A 27854-nucleotide genomic window follows, 5' to 3' on the forward strand; every position below is an offset into this window, starting at 1 on the left:
AGGGTCATCACACTGCTCTGTGCCCAGAGGAACTGACAGTCACGTTACATGCCTGCTGTTAAGTTTGGAATCTACAAAGTCAAGCTATGGCCTGGTCTTCAGTTTTTACGAATGAACACTGATTATTTTCAGTCACAGCCTTATCACTGTAACTCAGGCACTTCCACTCTAATATACACTTCTGTATGGCAGAAATGCACAACTTCCAGAAATGTGAAAAAAATACAGCTGTGTTTGTGCAAAGAATGGGGGCATATGTACAGCTTTTGGGATATATCTGAATTCCTTTATAAGTACAGTTAGCTGTTTGACTGAGGTTGAGATAACACAATTCAACTAATTTACTAACTTTTTAAACATTTTTAGAAGGTTTTAATTGCTAGTGGAAGTACAGAACTCACTAATCAGAGTGCTGTTTATTTGGATTATACACTAAAAAGTCTATACCTCAAACTACTGGTTTATGTGTATTTATCACCCAAGTGTGATACACTGTGGCTGACTGTGCCTCTTCACTTCTGTGAAAAACATCTGTCTAAACATTATAGTCATTTCTAATGGAATATCAACTATACAGAATAGATTTTTTTAGTGCATTCTAGATGTGATTTTTTTCCTTTTAAAAACCATGGTAAGTGCATTAAAATCCTTCTTTTTAGATGATCTTGTAATCACAACCTGATCTCTGCCAAAGCCTCTGAGATGTGCTTTCAACATGCCAAAAAGTTATGCTGAATACAGACACAGAGTGAGGGAATGGTGGCTGGTGTCATGTTATGTTTGTATGGCCAAAGGTATATCAAACAACTTTTTAAACTCTTCTCTTTCTGATTTGAGAAATATTAACTTGGCTAAATTTCACACCCTTAAAACATAGTTGGAATGTGAAACAGACAACAAAAGTCAACAAAGCACTGAAGAGTTATGCTGATCCCAAATCAGTATAATGCCCACTGGAGAACCAGAATAACTGATGGCATCTGATAACACAGTTACATGTGTTAGCATAAACCACTGCAAACACCAAATCTTTGTAAAGTAAAATAAATGGCTTATCAGCCTAATAAATCAGTTAATGAAAGACACATTTATTTTTTTAAGTCTGCATGCTAATGACAACTTTATTTTTGAGCCAGGAATTGTGAGTGACAATGTTTTGATGCCAGCTACTGAATGGTGAAGTATTTACCATGAACATTCTCAACATAATTACTCACCATTATTACACTTGGCATTCTATTTGCTACTATCTACAATGATAGAATAGTTTCAAAGACAGCATGTGAGTATCAAGTTTTTCTTTTTACTGCAAAGAAAAAATGAAGCTTATGAAATGTAATGCCTTCTTGTAAGGAAAAAGATGGAAGACTGAGGGTTCTAACACTTATTTTGTATATCAAATTGACCCTTTAAGGGGAACTTTACCTGTTTTTATTTAAATCTTCCCAAAGCCAAACCAAAACCTAAGATTTATTTTGCCAGTGTGATCATACAGTATTTCACATCCTGCAGTCTCTGTTACACTCCAGATCAACTTTCATTCCAGCATTTTATTTTCCAGAAGTTATTCTTGTCGCCGTTGTTCTGAAGGTAACAAACATCTCTTGCATATGTAACATTTACATTTTCACACAAGGGATCTATTTACAAGCTTGTGTGTTTATAAACCAATGGAAAGCAATTAGAAAACTTACATCCTAATAATCTGCATGCCTGTTTAGTTCACCTCCCTGGCTCCCTCTGTCAAATCCTTTCATCTAACTGCATTTTTCCTCTGAATCTTTGTCAAGTGTTGATAATTTTGAAGACATGCACATCTCAAATGCATATTGCGCATATTAAAATACAGTCACTGTCTGGGGTTTTTTAATGGAATATAGCATTCTATTTTTCTTTGTTATTCCTTATTTAACCTTGCTCTTTGGATAATCACTTCTAGATTTTCTCCAAACCCCATTTTATGACATATATTGCTGTGTTTAATTTTTTAATTTTACTGAGGCATTACAGATTCCTCACAGTCACTCTATTTTATGCTTTGTTCCTGCAAAGGAACAAGAACAGGAATGCATTTAGACCAACTTTGAGGAATTTTACATGTTGCTTTGCATGTGTTGGCAAGCCATAATTAATTAATATTCGCAATAAGCTTGATTTTATTATCTCTCACAGAATTCAAAATACGATTGCTGGAGAAAGGACACCATAGAGATGTAGTCTTAGAACTGTATTTCTAACAGTCCAAATGTTATATGACTCAAAATCATTTGCTTTTTTTTCCTCCATTTGTAATGGTAATTGGTCTCTGCTGCCAGAACAAGCTCTGCTTGTCATGGTATCTGGTAATATTATTACTCTATTGCAAGACGTCATGATAATAAAAGCTGAAATTCTCCCAATTGCATATTCAGAGTCCATAATGTTTTCCAAAATATTGTGACTCCCTAATATTCTCAATGCATCTTTAATTAAATATAGTCAAGATTATTGATGTAAATATCAGCAGTACTTTCTATTTGAGAGAGATTTTTACATCCCATGGAAGTTATTGGGGAAAATATTGGGAAGGAGCCTGAGTGACATTTTATCTCCTTCTTGGGCAGGGGCTTAGTTTTGAATACATGATTTGCACTCTCCTTAAATACGCATATTCTGATTACTGAAGTTTCAATACTTCACATGGCATTAAAAAATTATTAGAAGAGAAAGATAAAAATGCTTCAGAGGATAGAGGCTGCAACTTTCAGAAAGGTAAGTAAGTACTCAATGTCTGACTTCCACCAAGAGAAAAGGCCTTGCAAGAGAGGCTGAAAATTCTTCTCAGTGTCAATTTAAAATACTGGTTTATAGAATATACTATACACAGAACAGACTGTGAAATTGCAATTACATTAATTGTCAAAGGATGATTCACTTGACCTATAATGTAAAGGTACATACGGTATTGTACCGAAATACTGAGATACTGTATGCTACAACAGAGAACAAAAAATGCGGTTAAGTTAATTTTGCTTTTCAAATTTTTACAAATTTAACTTTGCCCACCTTTATCTACATTTAGTTTGGAACTACTGATTTTCAGATTAACAAATGACCTGCAACCTGGTCAAATTAGCAAAGTTTGTAGCTTAAAAAGATCACAAGTACATGAAGCTGACTCATTTTCCAGGGTGAAATAAAAGAAGATAATCACACTGTTGAATTGCTTAATTTAATATTTATATATATATTCCAAATAGGAGAATTTGCTTATAAATAATGCTGTTGATGCTCCATTTCAGAGAGGCTTTGTGAAGGCAGCTTTCTGAGCTATCATTTAGTCTGATTATTTTTTATTTTAAGCAAACAAGATGACTATAAATGTATCTCTCACACTAGGAAGATAATTGAGATTGAACCTTCTAACCTTTATGACTTTTTTCCACAGATCACAGTAAATAGACTACTTAAATTGTTATTAATTTTGCTGGTGTCCGTGTCTAGTTTTAAATATTCCATTACATCAGTGGCACAGAGAATTCCCTTCATGAGCCATGGGAAAGATGCTGACCTAATTATTTTAGAAATAACTATGTAGAAACATCTAAAAAGATTAACAAAGGAAATATTATGTCACTACCAAATTAATAACTAAAATAGCATGAAAATCACTGTATAATTATCTAGGTTTCCATAGAAACTGTCTTTGATGGGTAGCCAAAAAGACTTCTGATTGAGCTTCAATACTTCTGCTCTCCCTGTAATACATGATTTCTGATCTGCCTTTCACAAGCAGCCAACCAGCACCCATCCTTATCCTACAATCTTCAGCAGCACTCCTCAAAAGCACTAATCACCCACATGCTTTTTTCAGATTTGAACTCTTGAACTTAAATATGCAAAAATATTTTTGAAGTGTATTATTACAAATACAGAGCTAGCAAAAAAGAAAATTGTATATGGTAATATTTGTTTTGTCACAATACAATAGTTGCATAAAAATATGAAAAGGCATTCATCAAAGAAACAATTGTGGGTTTTATTTCATTCTTTCATGGTAATTTTCTATTACATTTGGTCACCTTTTGAAAAGCCTTGGCCATTTCAGTACTAATCATAGGCATGTAAGCAGATGGATCCCAGTGCTAGCAATGCTGAAAGAAGTGTGGCTATCCCATGAATTCCAAGAGAAACTCTAAGAGTTATTTCTGAATTTCTTTCATTTAAATAATCAAAATTAGCAACTATTTTTGGCAACACTCTTTTTGCATGTGTCTCATACAGCAGATTTCAGCAAAGCCAACTTAGAAGTTTCTGTACCTAAAAGAGATAAACTCTGTATTCAATATGTGTTTTTCGTACCAAAGCTCACAAGAATGTTGGCCTTGATTTCAGGCACACAGTTTCTCCCAGAAGGCAGTATTTCACATAAACTCTAGCTGAATTTGTAGATTATTTGCTCACAAATAGCAAGTGGATATTTTAGGAAATGCTTTGCTGTTGACCTCCCAGGAGCTGCACAGCCTTTTCACCGTCCCCTCACTTAAGGAAGTGTTAAAGCAGTGTCTGAACTCGACCTCAATTTTCCTTGCACACATGCCCAGAGAAAGCACCCACCCAGGCTGCCCTGGTTCCAGGAACTGAGCAGCAGGACAGGGGGAGGGTGGGATTGCTCCAGTGCATGTGGAAGGTACTGCATGTGCCACTGCCCTACTTCCAGATCTACTTGCTGATGTTTGGAGAGCGCTGCACTGGGATACTTCAGAAAAAAGAACAGAGACCCCGTGTTTGAAACAAATACGTTCCTGACAGATCTGCTTGGTTTCAGAGAAAGAAAAGTACCACTGCTATTACTTCAGCGCTTTGTGGGATTCTTGTAATAGCTGAACAATTCATTTTGTATTATTTACAGTTACTTTGAACTTTCAATTAGTGTTTTATAATATTCTGGGATTTAAATTCTGAAACTCTTGTTTATTTTGTTAGCTCCTGAAATTTCACATGCTTTAATACTTTAGAATAATTGGATTCTAAAAGACAGAAAGCCAGTCTTATCTTGTGCTGTCCTGATATACAGAAAATCTCTCTCAATCAAACTGAGACTGGTCCTGAACACTGAGACTGATGTAAAACAAAACACAACATCACAGAAAGAACTGCAGACCCAAAAATCCACATTTTATCTTACATTACATAATACACCAACACTTTTCATCCTACTTAAGGTTAGACATCTTTCTCGGATAACTGCCATTATGCTCCAGTCACAATTAACACAGAAAGGTAAGTCAAGACCTCCATGGGGTGATTTAGCTCCCTTCATATCACCTTCTGAGGTGTTTATATCTACTTACTGAAAATAAAGGGAACTGGAGCATTGAGATACCTTTTCCTCTCTAAAATCTTCTGTGATTAATCCTTTCTTGGTTGGGTGGCTTTTCTTCTCTGGACACATTTGGAATTTGGACACTGTTCCAAATCATAAGGCCTTGACTTGTCTTGTTAGGACTAGATCATTGTTGGGATTTGTCTTCATCCCTTCAAGCAACTCACTCCTACTGCTCCCTCTGGATGAGAACTGTGAGTGGGTAACTGCCATTGAGGCTACAGCACTGGCATTCTACAGGTATTCTGTAAGTTACTGAGTGAAAACATCCTTATTTTCTTATGATGAAAGCACTGAGGTGTAAAAACATGTTAAGACTGACCTCAGTGAGCTTTCCATGAAAGCATAAGCAAAGTTTGGGCAGGTTTGAGTATGAAAAATTAATTGTCCATCTCAAAGAATTTGTAGCCACTTCCTTCACAAGCTAATCACTCTACACTGGTGATATATGACTAACACTGCTTTAAAATTCAAAATAACTCTTAATAGATGATTCACTGTGTCACAGAAAGATGCCTGAAATACTCATTCACTGTTATTTGTCTTCTTGTACAGTTTACAGAAATAATTAGTATTCCATTTGACAAACAAGTGCAAACATCCATTAGCTTAATGACACAACACATATTATGACTAGGTCTATAACTCTCACTAGAACACTCTCAATAGTAACTGCTGAACAGTCTGTCATATTGGAGCACACATATTTTAGTAGATGTAAAATTGCTCTGGTTACAAGGCCACTGAGATGTTTAAAGAAAGAAAATCATTGGACAGCCTAATCTATCTTTGAAGTCAGGAAATAAGAGAGAAAAAAAAACCCTTGTATGTAATCTATAAATTACAGATACCTGAAAATGGTCTTATAGATTTACTGACCTGCAAATGAGTTCCACCCCCACATCCATAAACAATTATCGCCAAAGAGCAAAGAGTGGAGTAGAGCATAAATTTTGTTGTGATTACTGTTTGTTCTGTAATAACATTGAAAATTGTCAGCTCTATACAAAAACACAGAAGAAGCCTTTTTCTACTATACTCTGAGTGCAAAGGACAGCCTGAACAATGGTATCTAAAAACTGTGAGATTAGCCAATCAGTTGTAACCTCAGGTAACTTATTTTTTTCAGTTTTCATTGGAAAGCTTCCACCTGAGTTGTAAGACATAAACTGGCATGTGCCTATCTTTTTAACCACCACTTATAAGATTCTGATGTGGAAATGTAAATGATGGCTTTACAAACGATGTACGAGGTGAAAATCATTTTCTGTGGGTTTCCTGCTAGTTATGGTAAAGTTATTTTGAAAATTCTTATTATATGCAGACAGGAACAAAGCCGTGAGGAATCTTTCTGGGCTTCATACCATCTTATAAAATCATGTAATTCCCATAAAAAGCTCCATTCCATCTCTGTCTATGTGTCTGCCAAAAAAAGGTGGCTTTGAACAGAAAACCCTGTGTTTTAAAGCTATATTGGCTTCACAAGTGCTGATGTGATGTTGCTCTTGCAGCAGATGGCACAAGCCTGGCAGGCAGGAGCTAAGGGGGCTGTGGGGTTTCAGTTGAATCCACCCAGGCCCTGAGTGTCAGCAGGGAGGCTCGATGAGGGCAGGTACCAGTGGTGCCAAAAGCACACCAGGAGCATGTCCCTCATCCTCTGAGGGGAAAGTGCCCTGCTACTGGAGGCACTGTACTAACCCAGGCTTAGTCATTTTGCTTTACTGAACCATGGCACTACATGGAGCAGGGCAGTGTTTCTAAATGGAACCAAAGCATGCTAATGAGAACAGACTGGTGAGGACTGAAAAGTTTTGTGTGTTGTGCCAGTGCTGGCTCCCAAACATGTTTGGGGCTAGTAACCTGGGTACTACCTGCCTTTGCAGAAACATGAAAGATGAGTCTGGTGAAAGGCACCCTTAAGAGCACAGATTCCAGCAGTGGACTTGGGTCCTCCTTCAGCTAGAAGGAACTCAAATCAGCTCTATATGATGTCTATAAAATTAAACACTCTCTCAAATTAACCATAAATTAACATAATCAGACTATAAGTTAATTGATTCGGACTGTTTATAGACGTTCTTTTGGGTATTTTAAATATTTAATCAGTAGTATAAAGAAAGAATGTGTAAAAATGCCATTATGTGTGTTCACATAGACAAGAGTAACAATCACTTGAACATGACTCCAGTCTTAGAGAAGCTGCAGATGTTTGAACTACTATTCTCAGTCAAAAAGTGCTTTGTTTCCTTAGTTACTGCTTTACTGGGTGTTTCATCTCATTTAGCTTCTTTTCAAGTCTAGCAGGGTCAGTCCTAGGTCAGTAAATAATGAACTATAATGAAGCAGTATCTGCAGCTGTTGAGCCCAGCCATAATTACAGGTGAGCTTGCCACTTCCTGCATGTTTTACTGTCAGTTACCACAGACCCTGCTGGTCAGCAGCATTTTGCTGCTGTGCAGCATTTCAGTAAAATATTGAAGTGGGTAGGTAAAAAAGGTGAAGGAATATTTACTCAATAGCACCTTGTACTGTAAAAAACTAAAAAGCAATATTAAAAATGTCCAAGTCCTTATGCATATAAAATTACATCAGGTTCAACAGGAGTTTAAATATCACAAAAATTCATTACTGTCTGGAACAGGCAGCATTTGTTATTAAGCGTGTGTGTGGCCCTAAGACAAAGGGTAAAATTGGACCATTCATTTAGCCTGGCTAGAGCAAACTTCTCCTCTAAAAAGCCATGTGCTATGATACACTTATTACCAAAAGGGTTAGGCAGCACATAACAGTGACTATCAGAAAAGCAAGCTAGAGAAATAAAGTAAGAGAAAATCTAATTACTGTCTCCAAAATGACACACCAAACTTTATCAATGTGTTGACCTAAAGGCATCTTGTCTAGCAAAACAAATACAGGTGATTTAGCCTTTCCACACAGAACCATCTTCTCTCTTCACTGTCCTTTAGTGCACCAGCTTGTATCACACTGTACACAGCCCTGTATTCCCCCTGAGTATGATTCTCAATTCTCAGGCACCACTCATGAGAAAGTTCTTTATGTTAAGTAAGCTACAGAGCTACTGGATAGCCAGACTAATCATGTAGCCTCCTTCATGTGCCTCCAGCCCTGGCTAACACCATATCTCTCTGGCACAATATAAACATGGGGCAATGGAGCAGTGTTTCCTGTGGATGTCAATTCAAGTTTTTCAGGTCTTGCAGCAAAACATTCTTCAGAGTAATACATTTTGGTTGTTTGAACCTACCATCCAGTGCCATCAGAACTCTAGATCAATGCATTCTACACTGTCTGTAATCTGGATTATAAACAGCTATGCCCTGTAATCCTTAGGGGAACCTGACTCGGTCAAAGCCTTACGGCTGAGATATTGCACATACTTCTCTGTCCCAGCAGACAGAGGAAGGAGACCTTGGTGGGTCAATATACTTCTGTTGGTACTCTTCACATGTGAGTGACTTCTCTGCTGAAGTTGGTATATATGTAAAGCCCCCCTGCTTTATCCTGTGTTTTTGCATCATCTCTATTTCCTTCCTTAGAGTGAGAAGGACTCCACACCCCAGCAGTACAGGTGCTAGTTAACACTTTCACTGAAGTGTTTCACCCTTCTTATTTCACTGCATGCTTTCCACCAGGCAAGCCAACATGTATAACAAAAACAGAGGGGATTTGGCCACTTACCAAGTGAAGATGAGACATAGTAAGGTAGATATTAAAATGAGCACTTGGTTAAACATTGCGGACTGTGTGCGTTGGATGGCTCGGTGAAGATCATTCTGTAGTAATGGAAAATAGGTGTTATTTTTGGGTTTGAACCAGTAAGTCAGGATCTGATTCTGTAGAGGAAATATGAAGTACCCTGATAGCAATGCAGTCACCCAAATGAATTTATGAGTTTGCTGATAATACAGAAGGTGCAGAAGGGCCAGCTGTGATTCTGTGATTATTTAAGTAGTTCTTTGTTCGTCCCAGCACAATTCTGATCCTATTGCAAGCTGCCTTGAGGTCTGCTCATGTCTAGCTTACAAATTACAGGCTGCAAGGCCCAATTATGGCCTAACAGTTGAGTTCCCTGCAATTGTGTATGAATGGCAGAGTAGCAAAAGAACCATACACTGCCATTTCCTGCATTGGCACAGTAACAATTTATACTAATTGAGATTTCATTTCATGTTTTACTTTTTTCTCATTTTGATGCAGAAAGTAGCTTAGTAATGCTTGACCATTTGGAGAATCTAAATACAGATCTGGTTAGCTTCCTATTACGGTTAGACTGTACTGCCAAAATCCCCCTAAATACAATATACAAAAAACCTCACAACTCTAGAATATTTATTTCCTTTGCATACTTACAATCATATTTTCTAAAGCATGCTTTGCCAGCCAGCAATTTAAAAATACAGGAATAAACAGGTTTCTTAGGACTGGCCAGAAAATCTGCAAGAAGAATTAACAAATTCATTAGGAGCTTTTCTGATGAGGAATAGAGCTTTACTATTCAAGCAGCAATGAAACACTTGGGAAAAACACTTACTATTAATGTGTTTCTAGCGTGAGATTTGGCTTTAAATAACATTTTTGTCTTCCTTTGTGATTAACCACATGCAAGATAATTAGATAAAATAGGAACACAGTTTTCACTGCAGACATGAGTGATTCTTCCATTTCTAAAACCATCTGGTTTATTTTATTGATTGTGCTGTAGTTGGAGTTAGAGGGTTTTGGTTTTGATTGTGCCCATGGAAGAAGAAGTGGAAAGTTATCTGTATGGCTTTACTCCAGCAGCAAATTATTTTCTTCTTGTTGGCAAATTTCTGTTCCCATAGGCACAAACTCATCATCCACATTAGAATAAAATTTAAATAAAATCTTTTAAAAGTAAGAGTATTTGTGCAGCTATAGAAGTGCAATGTGCAAATGTATTAATTCAAATATGTTTACCGTGATGATGAAAGGGACAGCATTAATTATTTCCAGGAGAAAGGGTATTCTCAGAATTTGTTCCCAGATATTTCCCTTCAAAGAAAAGGAAAAAAAACACACAATGTCAGTCAGCTTACAAGTAAATTTCTGAAGAGAAATACATGTGATGACCTAATGAAGCACAGGGAGTCTCTCCCATACCTGAAATTAAGGAATGTCATTCATCTCAGATTTAAACACATGTGAATATGGAATACAGATCACTGTGGAACCTTTTTTCCTACAGGTTATCATAATGTACTTCCCAAGTAAAAGATATGCACTTTTAAATCTCCTTCCTTTCATCCTTTGCATTTATCATTTACCTTACTTTGTATCTTTTCTTTCCCAACTGTTTTGGCAAGGGAAGTAAGGAACAAATCAAGTGTTTAATATTTGAATTAGGACTAAAATATCAAGTTCTCTGTTTCTGCCACCAACACTTCAGAACAGTGTTGTTCTGTACACTTCGGGGCTTTTTGGAACTTGATCTTGCTTCCATGAAATGAGAGGTCTTCCCACATATTTCAGTGGAGTGGCATTGATCTTTTAATTTACTTACTGCTAGCAACAGGATGGGGATAATTCTACTTTTTTTCCAAATCTGTGCAGTGGCTGTGACTGATTAAATGTTGAGAAGAAAATCCACATATTACAAAAGGAAGGTAGTTGAACTTCAGTGACTCACAGCTTTACTAATGCTGTGTAGCAGGACTCCATCATAGGTAATGCAATAATAGTGTAGCACATACCATGGCAGTATTACAAGAATTTGCAGTAGAGCATTATATTTTCAGTTGCAATAACATGTTCATCTTTGCTAAAAAAATAACCACCTGATACAGCCACTGAAAATTAAATACAACCTCCCTATCATATATAATTCTTTCTCCATTTTTAACTCTCCACATCTGGAAGCCACTATACCTCAGGGACAGGGATTGTTGTCTTCCATGTAATTGCAATTGGTTGGAGTCAGACATACAAGTGAAATCATGAGGCTGCAAACTGAGAGGGTTTTGTATGAATAGTAAAATCAAAATCAAATCTGATTTTTCAAACGTAACCATTTTGTGATTTCACAAATTTCCTCATTTTTAACATTAGGAGTTTCCTCCTCTGCATTACAGAGAAGAAATGTCACATAATTTAACTGTGCAGGCAAAGTGCCAGTATGGATGGGCTCCAGGTAATTAGGGATGTGTGCAGCTGTAGGATTCTGGCTTCCACATGGAAATGCATAAATGCATCAAGAGTTCTGCAAAACTGCCTTTTGCAGTGAGAATGTATGGTGCTGCTCAAAGCCCTGAGAGGACCTGAGCACCAGGCATAAGCAGCATTGCCAGATGTCTGTGGTAATTTTTGAGGTTTGGGACGTAGACATCTTTCAGAATTCTGGCCAAGGACAAACCTTCCTGTAATACTTTAGGCTGTGAGAATGCAGATTGTAAACCTTCAATTCCTGGATCCAAGTGATGAGCATCACAATGCTGTGCTACATCCTTTGCATTCCTCTCCACTTAAAAGCTATAAAAAATGCAAATTCACTCTATCACAGTAGCATGATATGCTACTCTGCCCTCACTACTCTGCATGTTGAACCATTTCTCATATGTCATGGGCCAGGTATCAGAAAGGTCAATCTCTCAGAGTATTCTCTCAAATGACTGCTTTATTCATTTTAAAGGTTATTTGTGAAATCCTAGTAACGTGCACTCCAATGCAAACACAATCATCTTTTTCTTGTTTTCTCACTTGTTAATTCTCTGGCTTGTAGAAGTTAGTCACCTAAATGGTGAAAGCTTTGAAAATGTTTCCACAAAATAAGTAATCTGCCACAGATTTACATAAACCAAGGCACCTTTGGTCACCTTGGCTGTGCAGAAAAGCCTTACAGTGGAAGAAATAACACCATTCTTAGCTTCAAAAAAATGGTGAAAATAAAACCAGGAAAACAGGACCAGAGGAAAGGAGGTGTTTGCATTAAGTGGATTGATGTGACTGAGAAATTTTGTTGTTCCTTAGATTAATCCCTTAGTTCTTTCTCTTAAAGGGAGTGGAACCACAAAATTGCCTCAACTTCTGTGACAGGTGTATGCAGCAAATCAGGGTAGTGGAGCTTTCCATCCATCACACACTGATGAGTAACTTCTCATGGAAGCAGATTTGCCAAGCATTCATCTTTTGTACCCACTGAAACTGAAACAAATTACAAGCAGAATGGATGACGATAAAATGCTGCCCAATAAACTCAGGAACAGCACAAAATGTGATTGCCCTTTACTGTTTAGACACCAGGATATAAATTTTGGACTATTTCTGCTCATAATTGATTTGCACTTATAACCCCAACCTTTAAATAATATATGCTCCAAGGATTAAGAAGAATAATTTTTAGACAGCAGACAACTGCAAGCCTCTTAGCATTATTGGGCACTAAGGAAAACATTTATGCCACGATCACTTGGCAAGCACACTGAAATACAAGTCTCTAAATTCAGCAGTGGCTCTGATAGCTACTGAGTGTCAGTAATACAAAGTATAATACCAAAAAAATTATCCCCCAAGATATTTTCAGCTTTAGTAACCAAGTATTTTCATATTTTCTTTGGTAAATGATTTCAAATGCTTTTGGTGTTTTTCTCCTAAAGATACTAAAAATACAGAGATATAGCAGAACAAAATAGAATGAAGAAAACTGAATAATTATATTTTAAAAATTAACTTTTAAAGGAGAATGCAAATACAAAAATACATTGTATTCACATCAAATGACTTCAAGACATTTTGAAATGTTATTCCAATAGCATCACACAGATGAACATAAGTATGTAGATATCTGATTATTTTTTTTTTTAGTACTGTCTTGGCCTAGTTGTTCTGGGCACAGTTTTAGAGGGCTAAACCTTGAATTGTATATATTGAACAGCTACAGATTTAAAATCAATGACAATTGTGTCCAATACATTATAGACAGACAAATAAAACTGCACAGCTTAAAATCAGTGTCAAAAAATCAAGGTCACCTTTGAGAATGTGTTTTCAAATTACAATGGAAAACAATGAGCTTTTAATTATTGACTTCCCCTCTTTAGATATTAGAGTTTGCTCATAAATTTGGGAAACAGGGCTGCCTGTATGTTTTATGCCATCCTCAAAAAGAGTGTTTTTTTCAACTCCCTGCTTTGTACACCAGCATGGGCACAGGTACATAAACTTTAGATTGAAACATTTAACTCATTAGTTTTTAATTAATTCTGCCTAAAAGTAACAAAGAGTACTTACCTTGTAGCTTAGATAACTTAGCAACAGAGTTTCAAAGAGACTTATTACAGCCACAGACACCTTAAGTGAAGTGAAAAAAATGAGTATTAATACCAGCTTCTAGAGAATAGATATTAACATTACAATGAAAATAAAAGATTATATAAAACAGCTCTTCCATGAAACTTCTGAAACTCTCTCAGCTAAGAGCATTTCGCTTGAAGCTTAGATATTGTTATTTTTCTGAGTTTCATTTATTCCTAAGCAGTACCAAAATCTTCCCACATGACAGAGAGAGAGAGAAAGAAGCTGTAAATAAGCAAACTCAGTCAGCTCTTTACTTTCTTGTGAAGATGTTGTGAATGTGTGGAATAGCAACTTTTTTTCTTACTGTGTATAATACAGAAAGTTGAAAGCAGAAAAAAATTATACAGATGAACAATTATTGATATTAAGATTTAAATGCAGTAGAGCTCATTTTACCAGCTTCCAATTAGATTATGTTGTTAGTGGGTGTATTAAATAGCTTAAAATACTTAAATATTCAAATATCAAAACAGTAAAACAAAATACCTAATACTTATCTTACTTTATAGATACTAAGAATTTGCTGATGTTCTTTGCACAGAAAGTATTTGTATTTTAATGTGTATCATGGGGATATTCCATCAAGATGGATTCTACCAGGCTGGAGCCTGAGGTCAAGCCTCAGGATTTTAAATCTTAAATTAATGCTCCCTACAGCTGAAAACTCTGAAGGGTGCACAGTGTTTCTATCTAGAAGTTTAAAAAGATGCTATGACTTGGGAAAGAATTAAAATATACAAAATTATTAAAATAGGCAATCAAAATATATCAGCTTCTCCAAAGCTGATATATTAATAATTTTAGATAAACTCAGGCTTTATTTTCAAATAAATTCTTACCCTTACCAAAGAGACATATTAGAAAAGTACTGCATGCATAGACAAATAAATATCTCAATATTTTTAAATTAAATTTTATAATCTGAACACTAGGTCAAAAATTATTCAAACTGTGCATATTCTACAGTGTTTTCAAGGGCTTCTTCCCTTAGACAATTGTGTATTACATAGAGGTACAATCATTGCATTGGTATTGCACCAGTCATGGTAAGAGAATATAATGGTATAACCTATCTGGAAGCCAAAGTAGTAAGTTTTTCTTAGTGAAAAACCAGATTTCACAGAGAGAATCAGAACAGATCAGCTGATCTTTATGCTTTTGCTGTACTTGGTGCTCAGGATTTCCTTGCTGACATCAACATTTCCAAGTATCCTTCAACACTGCTACAGCTCTGTAAATCAATATCATCTGCAGTTGTTACATGGAAATAACTGAATTTGTCATTCACATATTACCTGTAATCCCCATAAAGGTAAGCTTCGATTCACCCAAATAATGGGAGACCTGTTCATTACAGTAAGGAAATAAATATTAAATTAATCACAAATTAATCTGGTGTTTCAGACCAAAAAAAAATGTTGTACATGTGAATGGAAATTAGAGCAGACTTATTGAAAAAAAAATCCTAGTAATAAAAACTTTAAATCAGTAGTTACCTACTGAGTATTGACATATCTTGTATTTCTAATCCACAGCAAATCATTAGGTTCCTGTGGAAAACTGACAATCCTTTTGTGTGAACGATTTGCTATCTATACAATGATATAAATGGTATCTAACTCTTAGGGGCTGTGATATCTTGGAAAAATCCTATCAATGCTAATAGGCACTTGACACAGCACCACTGGAATGGGACAACGGCACAATAAATTCCTGTTAATAATACTGCTACTCAGAACTGGTTTTTTTTAAGTTAAGGGCATTCTTTTTTATTTCTGCAAGGTATCAGCATTGATGAAACCAGATTTCACACAAGCATCCAGTCCAGCAGTTCACTTTGCAATCAAGAGAAATAATTAAAATATTAAATGCAGTTTGAACATTCAGAAATATAAGTAATGGGTAGAGATTTATAGAAATGCCTACTATATGTTAAAATGCCACCACTCCAGACGGAAATGCATTTGTCTTCCTGTGTCCCTTCCCACCATTCTGTGGACTTTTGGGTTGCAGTTTTAACTTAGGAACTCACCAATCAATTGTTCCAGGTGTGTAGTTTTGATTGGAACAACTCCAGTTTAATTCCTTACTGATAGTTGCCACACCATCCATGCAAAGTCCATTTCCATTAGCAAATGTATATGGGAACACAGTCATAACATATGGGAGGAAAGGCATATTAATTACATCATTAATTGGTCTATGAAATACATGCAATAGTTTGAAACCCAAGGCAATCAATACAGACATTTTTAAAAGTAAAGTAACTTTTAGGAAGTACTGCTCTATGTGTTCCATATCTGTAGATAAAGGAGTGTGAAGCATTCCAGTTACATTTTTTGAAGATTTCTTTTCAAATTTAAGAACAAGACAACTGAAATGATACTTTGTAAAGATGAACTAAGTACACAATATATACTGAAGATCAAGAAACCCTAGAAATCCTATCCCATGGACAGGCTGTGATACAAAGAGCACATTCTCAACAAGAAAGACTGCAGCAAACTACACTTGCTAACCTCTTTTGAGGATGTGAGGAGGGCTGGAGATATATGCAGCAGTATTTCAAGTACAAAACTGATACCCAAGTAAAAATATTGGCCATTATACACATCATGTTATCTTGCCTTTAATTGCTGGCACAAATCTTCCTTTTACATGGTCATATAAGGATGTGGGAATATATCATTTGTAAATGATGACAAATATCCTTGCTTATCCTTGGCAAGCAAGGTCAGCAGAAAATAAAGGGATCTGCAGCCCACAGATTAGCAACAACTGTACATGGACCAGCTTTGAGTGGGACAGTGTTAAACTGTACCCATTAATTAATAAGGATGCTTTATTCCTGAGCTCTTTCCTGTACACCCACTGTGCCTGAAGGAGTAAATGAAAGACACCAACTTGTGCAGGCATTTCTGAAAAACAGGAAATAATCTGATGAAAAGAATTCCTCCCAGATTTTTCACTTTAAGACCAACCAGATGAAAACATTTTCTGTGGCCACACTCTCAGGATGCTGAGTAGTTTCTTTCATTGGCCTGTGACAGAGTACCTAGAAATTATTTTTTCTTTCACATCACCACATCTTTAAGAATGCATTCAAGCAGGAGTTTTGGTATCAGGCCCTCAGGATCTCTAGGGCATTAATGGGGTGCCATTTTTTTGTCTGGCACAGCTTCTAAGATTAGGGCCTCAGTAAGCAGGCAGGACTCACCTGAATCTTCTCGGGCAGACAAATGTTATTCAGAGACAGAACACACCAACTAATCTCTTAGATGTACCACAACACCATGTAAGGGAATAACATGTATAGAAAATATAAATACACTCTCTGGTGAATTTTAAAACACTTGGATTGAAGGACATGCCAGGAGAAGTGTGAGGCATTCAGCAGTCTGCAGATGTATATGAATATGCATCCTGGCACATAAATACAGAAGTATATTTGGCACAAGGTCTGATATTCTAACCTGTCCTGCACACCCAGACAGAACCATGCAGTACAATATACTCATCTGCGCTCACCAGAGGTCTCATATTTAAAGAATTGCAGCTTGCCAGAAACCATGATTAGATGGAAAATGTTAAATCTCTTAGCCTAAATTTCTAAGGATGGATTTCCTCTTCTCCACAACTTCTTGTGCAAACTTTACTGTTTGTTTCATCTGATATCCTAAGGTGTATATATAGAGTCAAAAGAAATTTTTTATGGGTCTTGTTTTTCAGGGAAATCTCTTCACGGCCCTTTTCCAGAACTTACAATTTCTCACAATAAATTTTCCCCCAAAAAAATCTCAAATGTATCTTCTGTACTTCCTATTCACATATCCTTCTCTCATGCACTGCTGAATAAAGCAAATATTCTTAACCTCTCTTTCTTTTGGATTTCATTCTTGCAAAATAGAGTATTTCTCCTGCATTAGATTTTTTGGTGTTACCCTTACTAGATATAACTGATATCCAAATATTAAAATTAGAAATCAAACTCTATGTAAAAATTGTGTGAAGTATGTGTGTCTATGTAAAATTGTGTGAAGGCTGCTGGTTCTATCATCCTAAGCTGAGTATTTCTTATGTGCTTTGTTTCTTTCAGCATTTAAAGACAATCAAATCAAGTGAAAGAAAGTATGTTAATAAAATTTGATCCTTATTAGCATTAAGAAATGAAGAAATTCAATATTCCCAGGATATAAATACAACAGAAGTACAGGATTAAATAAATCACAATTTCTTCTACATTTGGTGATTAATTGTGTAACACATTTTAAAAAAAAGGCTTATATAGAATACTGTACTGGCAATTCAGGGTGTGCTACATCATTCCAGAAATCATTGTGCTAAATGATATCCATAAATCATTGTGAGTATAGAAAGTACCTTTGGTCTCACTCTTCTGAAGAGTTTAGAGAAAGCAGAAGGCTAGAAAATGATCATCAATATCATCTGCATGAAAGCTCAGTTTCATATATTTGACTGTCCATTTCTGGGATCTGGGGTTTTAAGTGATTTAAGCAAAATCCGAAAAGAATTGTTGCATAAACTGGGAATCAGACATTTGCAATTTTACATAGAAATGTCATGTAATAACACATCTCAAATATATGTTTGCACAATTACATCTGATGCACAGTATCTAAGGAGAGAGAGACAGGATTATTTTAGTGGTAAAGGGAAAAATATTACTGTTATTTTAGTTCTTATTTCCATTCACAATGTAAGAGCAGCTTTGTAATTCTTTCAAAATATCTGGAAGACATAAAACAAACCCTTCGTGTATTTAATAATTTATTTCTTACAGCTTAAATAATGCTTTGAGAGCAGAAATGAGGAAAAAACCCTCAAACATTACCATCCAAGTCCTTGTGTAGGATCATCCAGGAGCACACGAATTATGTATAGGAAACAGCTTAGGAGCTTGAGAGAGAAATTGAATAATCGTATTCTCAGACCTGAAGGGAAGGGAAGGGAAGGGAAGGGAAGGGAAGGGAAGGGAAGGGAAGGGAAGGGAAGGGAAGGGAAGGGAAGGGAAGGGAAGGGAAGGGAAGGGAAGGGAAGGGAAGGGAAGGGAAGGGAAGGGAAGGGAAGGGAAGGGAAGGGAAGGGAAGGGAAGGGAAGGGAAGGGAAGGGAAGGGAAGGGAAGGGAAGGGAAGAAGAAGAAGAAAAGAAGAAGAAAAGGAGAAAATAAGTTCAGAGGTTTTAAAATTTCACTGACCTTAAAGGTAAAAATAAAAGGAACCAATGTAAATGTAAAGGACTATGCAGTCACTTGTTTGAAAGCTATTCTATGCTGTTAATCCTTCACTGATGCCATTCTTTGGGTCTTTGGTAGTTTGAAAAATTTGCTTTCTTGGGAGGGGAACCAGAACTATGTAATGCTTTTTGAGAAACAGGATAGACCAACATGAAAAGACAAACTTTCAGCCATAGGCAGGGGGTATGCAGTGGCAAGCAGTTAAATATTAATATCTAAAAAAGTCTTCATGCAGTAGCTGCACATACAGAATATATAACTCTATTCCAACTTATAAAATATTAAACTGGAGTTATTTAATGCTGAAGTTGAATAACTATGCGTTCAAGAATCAGAACATCTAAAAGTCATGCTGAATGCACAACTGAACTGAATCAACAGCTTGTACTACAGACCATGTAAATATTCTAGCTGAATAGATAGGCCACAAATACTATCACAAAATGTGACACAAACATAGGTTTAATGCACAGACAGGATTCCTTCAAAGGGAACCACATGGACACTTACTGCTATCACACAGGTTATTTATTTCACTGCCAACTGGAGCCATTACCTACTGAAATGGAACTTTTTTATATTTTTATGTGATTTTGCAGTCATTGGAGGATTAAGGTTTAAATTTTTAGTACTGCTATTGAATTCAGCAGACTTTTTTGCTAGTGTGAATATTTTCATCTGACTCTTAGAGGTAAACATTCATTTACTAATCAATTTAAAACTGTTAGTTGACTAATGTTAGGGGATTGGAGGTCACTTAAGCAATTTTTTTTTTAGTCTTGCAAACTGAGAGTCCAGGTCTGTGTGGCTGAGCCCTTCTGTCCAAAGCAGAATTCTCTGAGTCTTACCCAGATGTGACGTCCCTTGCCCCAGTCACAGCAAGGACATTGTGCTTTATTGTTGTGTTGCAAATACTTCAGCAGGTCTGTTGAACTCAATGTAAATACTTCTGTGGTTTAGCAACTACCCAAATAATGCATACCCAAAACTGTGTGCGTACATTCCCTTCTAAGGAGAGAATCACAATCATTTTATGGTAATATTGCTTGTTTTTCTTTTTAACGTTACTCAGTCCTAAGTTCAAAATCAGGTAAAACTGATAAATCAGTTTTTATGTCTTCTAGTTCCTTTCCCATTAAAACTCCATCTACTACAAACACAGAAAAATAGGAAATGGATTCTTAAATATTTTACCATGCAATTTCTGAGCAAAATCTTTAGGTTTATTACACAAAACTGCTTATTATTTTAACTGTGAAGTTGCAGTTTTCACATAAGAATTGGATGGACTTTAACAGCACCTTGTTTTGTGAACTAAGGGTTAAAATCCTGTGAGAAGTGCCACAGCTGTTACTGGCAATTGGGCTTGAGAACATTAACCTAAGGATTCCTGCTCCCCTATCAAGAGTAATTAGCCACTGATTATTTATTCCCCAACACGGCTGAAGGGGGGGAAGAGGACAGAAGGAAGCATGAAAGTAAATGTTATCCTGTTATTTGACTTGGCTATTGCTATGATCCTTATTTGCAGCTTTTTTTGAACTGTTGCTGAAGAAAACATGATTTTTTTGTTTGTCCTAAGCCTTTTGTAGAAGTCTGCTGGAATATGAATGATTGCCCTATTGGTTGCCAGGCTATTACAACTAGGAGAGCAGATAATGTTTAAAAAAAACCCTAAACAAACAAAAAAAAACCTACTAATTTTGTACTGTGTAACTTTCTTGGGCAAGTAGAGAAGTCTGTTGTTTTTCTCCTGCTTTTTAGCTCTGTAGATGTTATTCTTGGTGTGAAGCACTTGTTTTCTGCATTGATAATGGCCTGGTTTCTAATCATGCTTTGAAATTATATGTTGGTTTAAATGGCAAGAGAAAATGGTTCTTTTCTGATTAAACATCAATACAGCAGACTGATAGTTCAGCCTGCTGCCTCAAACCCTTAACTCAAATCTTAGTTCTGATAGCTATGGAACTCAGGCTCTCGATATCTTCATAGGAATGGCTGTTTCCTACAGAATGGGAGGCAGGGTTTTCAAACCACTCATGTTTTTATCTAAGGGTTTCAATAGAGAGTACATTTTGTGGCTGGGGTTGTTTATAAAACAAGGCAAAATATGGGTTCTGTAGTGTAGGTGATTGGGTCAGTTACTGAAATATAAATAGGAAAAACAGGCTTCAAGTCTGTCCTGGGTCACTTCTCCTTGCCCTGTATGCCTCAGCCATTAGTGACATATGCAACCAGCCTTGCTGAAGTTTGGGTAATTAATGCAGGCCTAAAAAATGTGGTTTTTCTCTGGTAGAAAGATTCTGCAGCCTCATAGCTGGGGATTCTCATGTGAGTTGGAAGCAATGCATGTGTTCCACTATCATGGGGATGTAAGATTTCAAATGTGGGAAAGAAGTGCACAAACACTACAGAAGGCATTTAAAACAGGTTTTCAATCATTATTCTGCTACAAAGGAAGCATTTCATATTTGTTTGCTTCCTGTCTATTTCTGTTCTGTTTTCACATGCTGTCAATGGATCAACATCGTCTGCTTGACTTAATTTCTTTTCCTCCATTCAGAGCCAGATTGCTTAAGTAGCAGGGTCATTGGCACAGAATATCTCTATGTTTTGAATATGAGTGGTGTCTGAAACTTGTGTTCAGCTCCACCCTTCATGCTCTGTCATGCAGTTATATATTGTTTAATGGGAATGCAATTTCACTGTGTCTATGTAACAAAGTTGTTACATACTCTTGTCTTATTTAAAAGAAGAATTGATAATAACATTTCAAAATCTACTTGTTTTGTGTACTAAATATAACTATGTCCAATCTTAACGTTTTCTTCTCAGTTTAAACAAGTACTTGCTATTTTTGCAAGCATTTTAAAGTATAGAGTGATACACTATGTTTTACCAATTCTGTGACTTTCCCTTTTATTATAATTTCTTCGTGCTCTCCTTGCAAGCATTTTTGTAGATCAAATGTCAGATTTAGAGAGTTGGTCTAAACAGAGTGACAGATATCAGGTGATGATTTTAGAATTGCCTCCCATTATTCCTTTCTCATAAGTCATTAATATATTGCTGATTTTCAGCAAAATTATTTCAGTGGCAGCTGGCTCTAGGAGCTGGGCCAAAATATGCTCTTAATAGCTCATATCCTAGTGATAGTTATTCTTTATTCCCTCTTCACTGACTTGAAACATCACTTATCTTTTCCCTTTGAGACTTATTGTTGGCTGTGATAATCTAGTGTGTGGTCTTGGCAGGTTACAAGCAAGTCATGCTTGTATGACTATGTCATTTTCTCTTTCTCTTTTTTTTTTTTTGTGAGGGTGCTGAGTGACACCTTTCTAAGATATTTTTTTATACATTGTTTGAATTTGATTAGACATCTGCTTGCAGAAGATGGAGTGGAAGCTAGGTTGACATGAGACACAGATTAACACTTGTTTTATCAGTTTACACAAGGATAATAATTAATAAAACAGTTGATATTTCAAGTTACTGGCCCATATGTGATTTAGAGCAGGACAGTATTCTGTAGAAAATGCTTATAAATTCTAGACCTGACTGCTCTGGTTGGCAAAACCGTGTGATATTATCAAAAACTGTTTGGTGAACAGGTTTGACTTAGTTACACTATCCAAAACGTTTTCTGATCCTACTGACAAATTTTTTCTCAACGACAGCAAGTCCATCTTTAATATGGGAAGGAAGGTTTTTAGTGCTCTCACTGAACACTGTCCAAAATCTATTATCTTTGTTCATCAGCTCCCTGGTACCTCTGGGCAAGAGATTCCTCCTGTTTCAGTGCAGGACTCAATGAGTCCACTGAACTGTACTGAGAGGCAGGTTACAGTGTCAGCAGCAGCTCTTTGGAGGCTTTCCTTGAGGAGATTCTGGTTCTGAGTATTTGGACAAGAACCAAGATCTGCATAAGCAGAAAGAGTGTTTGCACTTATTAATACTGACTACTTTGGCTTTGGGATTTTTCTTGTTACTCATGGTGCCTTTTTTTCTTTTTTCTTTCCTTCTAGAGGAATATTCTTCTTCCTACACTTGGAAAGTAAAAGCAGCTTAGCCAATAAAATTATCAAGGTCTCTGATATAAAGCTAGTATTTATTTATCGCTAGCTCTTACAGATAGAAGATTTTTTGCTATGTCTTATTTCTGAAAGCTTGATCTAGTCTCCCTAATTTTGTTTGTCTGGATATTTTCAGACTGGGACATCAAATTTATTTTATTTTTTTCTGTCTTTTTCCAGACACAAAACCATGAAACAATTTTAACTGTACAAAGGAACAACATCTTCTTTGTAGTCTAAAAGCTTTATGTATAAAGCTATTGTAATTTTAGTTCTTTACATGTGAAAGGCAAAGAGAGGTAACTTCAGTCCTGCTACACAGAAGAAAATTGAGGTCAGTCACTGATCTTCTGACCTATGAGCTCCACTGTTCTAACCAAGATTGGATAATATTCCATGTTTCCACCCACTTGGACCAGCTGCATGGATACATTTAAAAAGATGAATATTTTATTTCCTCCCCATTATTTTATTCCATGATGGCCTCTGACATTAAGCACATAAATCAATGAAGATATATTTAGGTTAGACTATATTGTTGAGACTAAAAGTTCAGTTAGACTATAAGCTAATGACAGGGACTACATTTCTGAAATACCACATCCCCAATAGTCTCCTTTCCAAAGTTTTTTTTTTCAGTGCAGATAAAGTTTGAAATTTTAGGAATACTTAATTCTTCAAAAAGCTGGGTACTTTAGCAGCTTTTTTCCTTTACCATCCTAGGTGTCTTTGCTTTCCCAGTTACAAGGTCACAACTTAGCAATGAGCATTGCTGGCAGATCATTGCAAATTAGTCAACTTGATCACGACACAGAAATAAAATCATGATGTTATTTAATAGTTCGTGACATCACTAATTGCTTGATCCTGCACGAGCACATTATTTTCAAGTTTAAATATTTAAGCTCAGAAGAAAATTAATAACTTCACTGTGGCCTTCAACTGAATTTGATTTTACTTAAAAGTATCATAAATGCTTAAAAGTACCATGAATTTAACAGAAATTAATCCAACTGCTTACTTGATCTTTGGTTTTTGATGAAGAAGAGCTTTAGTCTCTCTTTAAATGTATTTTCATTCATATAGAATTCAACTTGCACCCTGAAATAATAAAAAAAGAAAGTATTAGGATTCGCTATGAAAGATAATAAATCAATATTTCATAATAACTTGTTTCTCTAATCAGCTATTCATGATATAAAACTGGAGGGACTTATAGTGAGTGTTCAGCCCAAAGCTCACTTGGCTTTGAATGACTAATGTTGAAAGTTTTTAAAAAAGCCCAAACCAAATAAAAAAAAAACCCTCACCACCACCAGGCAGAAGACCTTTCATTTATCCCCTTTACATGCAGAATAATTTTCATATTACTCAAACAGTGTACACTGGAAAATAAGAAGGCTCTATGCTTTTGGGACTTTCATTGGATGACCATTCTCCTATTTGCATATTAGTAGGGAAGATTTCCTGGATGTCCAGGTTAAGCCGCCCATCTCAGTTTAACTCCTTTCCTGTAAAAGTGACATTCTAATGATCCTTCTTTTTTCTATCTTGTTCATATTTCTGTTCAATGTTCATGTTTCAGTCCATGTGTTTGTACTCCCCTATCATCACTTGTGTACCAAACAAAACCACCCTCTCTGAACTTGTTTTTGTCACCATGAAACAGTGAGAGCTGAAAGCAAAATTACATTGCACTTACACAATATTGTACAGAAAATAACCCTCCTCCTGATTATATTAAAGCAACAGGGGCATCTTTCCTCCATTCCCTGAGATCTGCCTGGATATACTTCATCTGTCTGTCCCTCAGTTCACCTAAGTACCACTCATGCAATAGTTACACAGACTAGAAGAGAGAACTGTTGCAGGGACTGGCCAGGGAGGAAGGTGGGTTCCAGTTCTGTAGAAAACCTTGGGCTGTTCAGAGCTGTGGAGCTGCAGTGCTTGCTGGAAGATGAGAGCAGCATTACTCTCATTCTCACTGAATCCCTGCTCTACCCAAATTACTGACTCTCCCTCCCCAAGCCAGTTGTCCCCCAGCAATGAATCTCTACCCAGCACATCTGTGCCTTCCTGAGCACTCAGAGCTCAGCTGGGGAAGGTCTATTATTGCTCAAGAATAAAGTAACACCACATGAGTGAGTTAATTCTCTACATCTCCCTTTCTCTGTAGCTCATCATGTTTTGCACAGCTGCATGTACTTTTTCTGTTCATAAGCATGTCTGAACTTTATTTCAGCATTTCTTCTCAGCAGTCTTTCATCACATAACTGTACGTCAACTACTTGGTTTTATAGGTAGTCATATTCTTCTAGCAGAACCCTCACTTTAGTTTTTCCCTTCTTGCATGTGAAGCCTTTTGCTGAAACTATTTTTGTACAATATATTGTTACCTGTAGTGTCTCTCAAACAGTTGTCTATACCAGATATTTCCATACATTTATGGAATTGATGGGTTATTTACTCATGGACTTAGAATGGGTGACATCTCAGGCAATGTGACTTTTCATGCCTGCCTACTACCAGAAGTTTAGGCATATCACTTTGTAGGACAGGGTCATAAAAAGAAGGCTCTGTGATTCACTCAGTGAAGTCAGGTAATTTTAACTAGCCATTGCCTTTGGTGTGTTTTATTGTAGTGTTCCTTACAAGATGGGTAATTACACTACCTCCTATTCAAAGGAAGCACAAGCACAACCTTATTTTTAAGAATCTATTTTCCAAGGAACTTACTGTCATTAATGCAGTGACAGTTTTAGTGGGAAACATCTCCCATGATTTGGCAGCTGCCACATGCTAAGTGTACATACTTAATCTTCAAGGATATATTTCAAGAGGTAAACAAAGAGGCACAAGCTATTGAAGTAAGGGATGTTATTGAAAAGATGCATGGTGGGGTTTTTTTAACACATTCTGAATTAATCTATCAACATTTTGGTAAGAAAATTTCAGTAATCACCCGGAAAAAACAACATGCGTTAGTGGGCCATGATTTAATGATAAAGAGGGAAGAGGCTGTGGGAGCTAATCACCCTCCTATCACCAGCACTATGAATTGCTCTGATGGCCTTCTAACAGCTGTCCACTTGGCTCTTCTTAGAAACCTGTGCTCACAGGAAACTGGGATTCCACAGTGCAGCAGTTTCCATGGCAAAATGGATTACAAATGCTGCTAATGCCACTTCTGTGGCTCCTTCTCTATCGCCTGACTTCTTTAAACTTTAGTAAAAACTGTAGTGGCCTTCTACACTTGCAGAAATACATTATCACATATCTATAATCAATGCACTCTCCTGATACTCTGGCTACCAGAGAATATTTCACTTTGTTTCCTGAAGGTTGCTATTTACTAAGTAAAGTATGACTGGCTGAAGGAGTCTGGCAAGGGCAGAAATCTCTTAATACTGATCTTTCCCAAGACTACTTTTTATTTCTAAGGAGAACCCTCATTCTACTTGAATGTTCCTTACAATCTTTAAATGGTTAATGTTTTACCTCAAGTATTTCCTCTTTTCTGAATTTTTCCCACTATGAAGGGTAGCCTAGAAAAGGAGGTTTTTGGGAACCTACAAAAAATAAATTTTGACCCCCCCATTGAAATATTGAGAACATTTTGTAGCAGCAGTGGTAAAGGGCTTTAACAAGATTTTCCTGGACTAAATTAGTAAAGGTTATTAAGGATATTTCAAGTGAGGGAGTGAAATTCTTGAGATACACTTATATAACACTTGATTACTCTGTTGCAGGATGTTTGAAATTTGATTCCAAGCAAATGGCCCACCACAGATCAGGGTGACAGTACAAGTACATGCAGATCACCTGGTCTACAGAATACATTGGGGTTTATTCTGTACTTATAGTGTAACTTGAAAATTTAGTTTCAACAATTTGTGCTTCATGTTTATCTTCCTGTAAAAGACAGTCCACCCAAACCAGAAGGAAGTCAAGCTGAAGGATAAATATGGGAGAGAAATGGTTGATGAATCTAAAGATTTTGTTTTTGTAGTCAGTTAATAGCTTCAGAATTTTTCAGTGCATGTAGCTGGTATTGAATATTACATGTAAAGCTGCTTTTGGATGTTAAAAGAACAAGTCTTATGTTTAGTCTTATGTTTACTGACTCTTTCTTCAGCTGTGTTGAAAATGCACAAATACATGATGCACCTCTAGCAAAAACCACTGAAGTTCTATTATTGTCCTAAAAACACAGAGTGGTGTGTTAAAACTCAATACCATTGGTAGTGGCCATCACTAGTTTAAACCCAAAGAACAGAGATGTCACTGAAATCATTTCAAATCTTTCAAACTGCAACAATCATCCTGAAGTACCCCAAGTCCTCACAGCATTGTTATAATTCAGTTAAGATGTAATTTGAGAAGTACATTTAAATGTAATACAAAGTATAGTAGGAAAATCCTAATTCCTGTCAAGGACACTAATGCAGAGGATTGCTGATGGCTGTAAAACATTGGGACCAATCTCTCTGTGCTCTGCATTTTTCCTGCATTTCCCATTACTATTTACAATGTCATTCTGACCCCATAGCCACACTTTACTATAGTAGCAGTATTATCTTCCACCCTCAAAGCTACAAATTGTCTTCCTTTTATGTTAAAAACCAGATTTGGCAGAAATAATCACTTCACAAATGAAAGTATGAGCTGGATTTCTCACTACGTGCATGCCAAGAGCTGTAAATGCTTATGTTTACTATTTATTGATGCTGGAATCAAGAAAAGGTATTAAGTGTATAAACAGAGCCAATCTGAAGTAAAATACTTACATTTATTTAAATCTGTCATTTTGGAAAAGGACATCTCATATTTT

General features: G+C 36.4%; 1 protein-coding gene across 5 annotated transcripts in view; it reads right to left on the reverse strand.

The window, feature by feature from the left end:
- Window positions 1–27854, reverse strand: part of KCNT2 (potassium sodium-activated channel subfamily T member 2) — a 115156-nt gene that overhangs the window by 63284 nt on the left and 24018 nt on the right. For all 5 annotated transcript variants that reach the window (XM_063165518.1, XM_063165515.1, XM_063165519.1 and 2 more), the window contains exons 2-9: window positions 24045–24124; window positions 18549–18648; window positions 15729–15785; window positions 14992–15040; window positions 13631–13690; window positions 10325–10399; window positions 9737–9820; window positions 9065–9159 (exon numbers count right to left, since the gene is read on the reverse strand). In XM_063165518.1, coding sequence (XP_063021588.1) covers window positions 9065–9159; window positions 9737–9820; window positions 10325–10399; window positions 13631–13690; window positions 14992–15040; window positions 15729–15785; window positions 18549–18648; window positions 24045–24124 — 600 coding nt within the window. The remainder of the gene's footprint in view (window positions 1–9064; window positions 9160–9736; window positions 9821–10324; window positions 10400–13630; window positions 13691–14991; window positions 15041–15728; window positions 15786–18548; window positions 18649–24044; window positions 24125–27854) is intronic.

Source organism: Melospiza melodia, chromosome 11 (genome assembly GCF_035770615.1).
Source record: "Melospiza melodia melodia isolate bMelMel2 chromosome 11, bMelMel2.pri, whole genome shotgun sequence".
Classification (NCBI taxonomy): Eukaryota; Metazoa; Chordata; class Aves; order Passeriformes; family Passerellidae; genus Melospiza; species Melospiza melodia.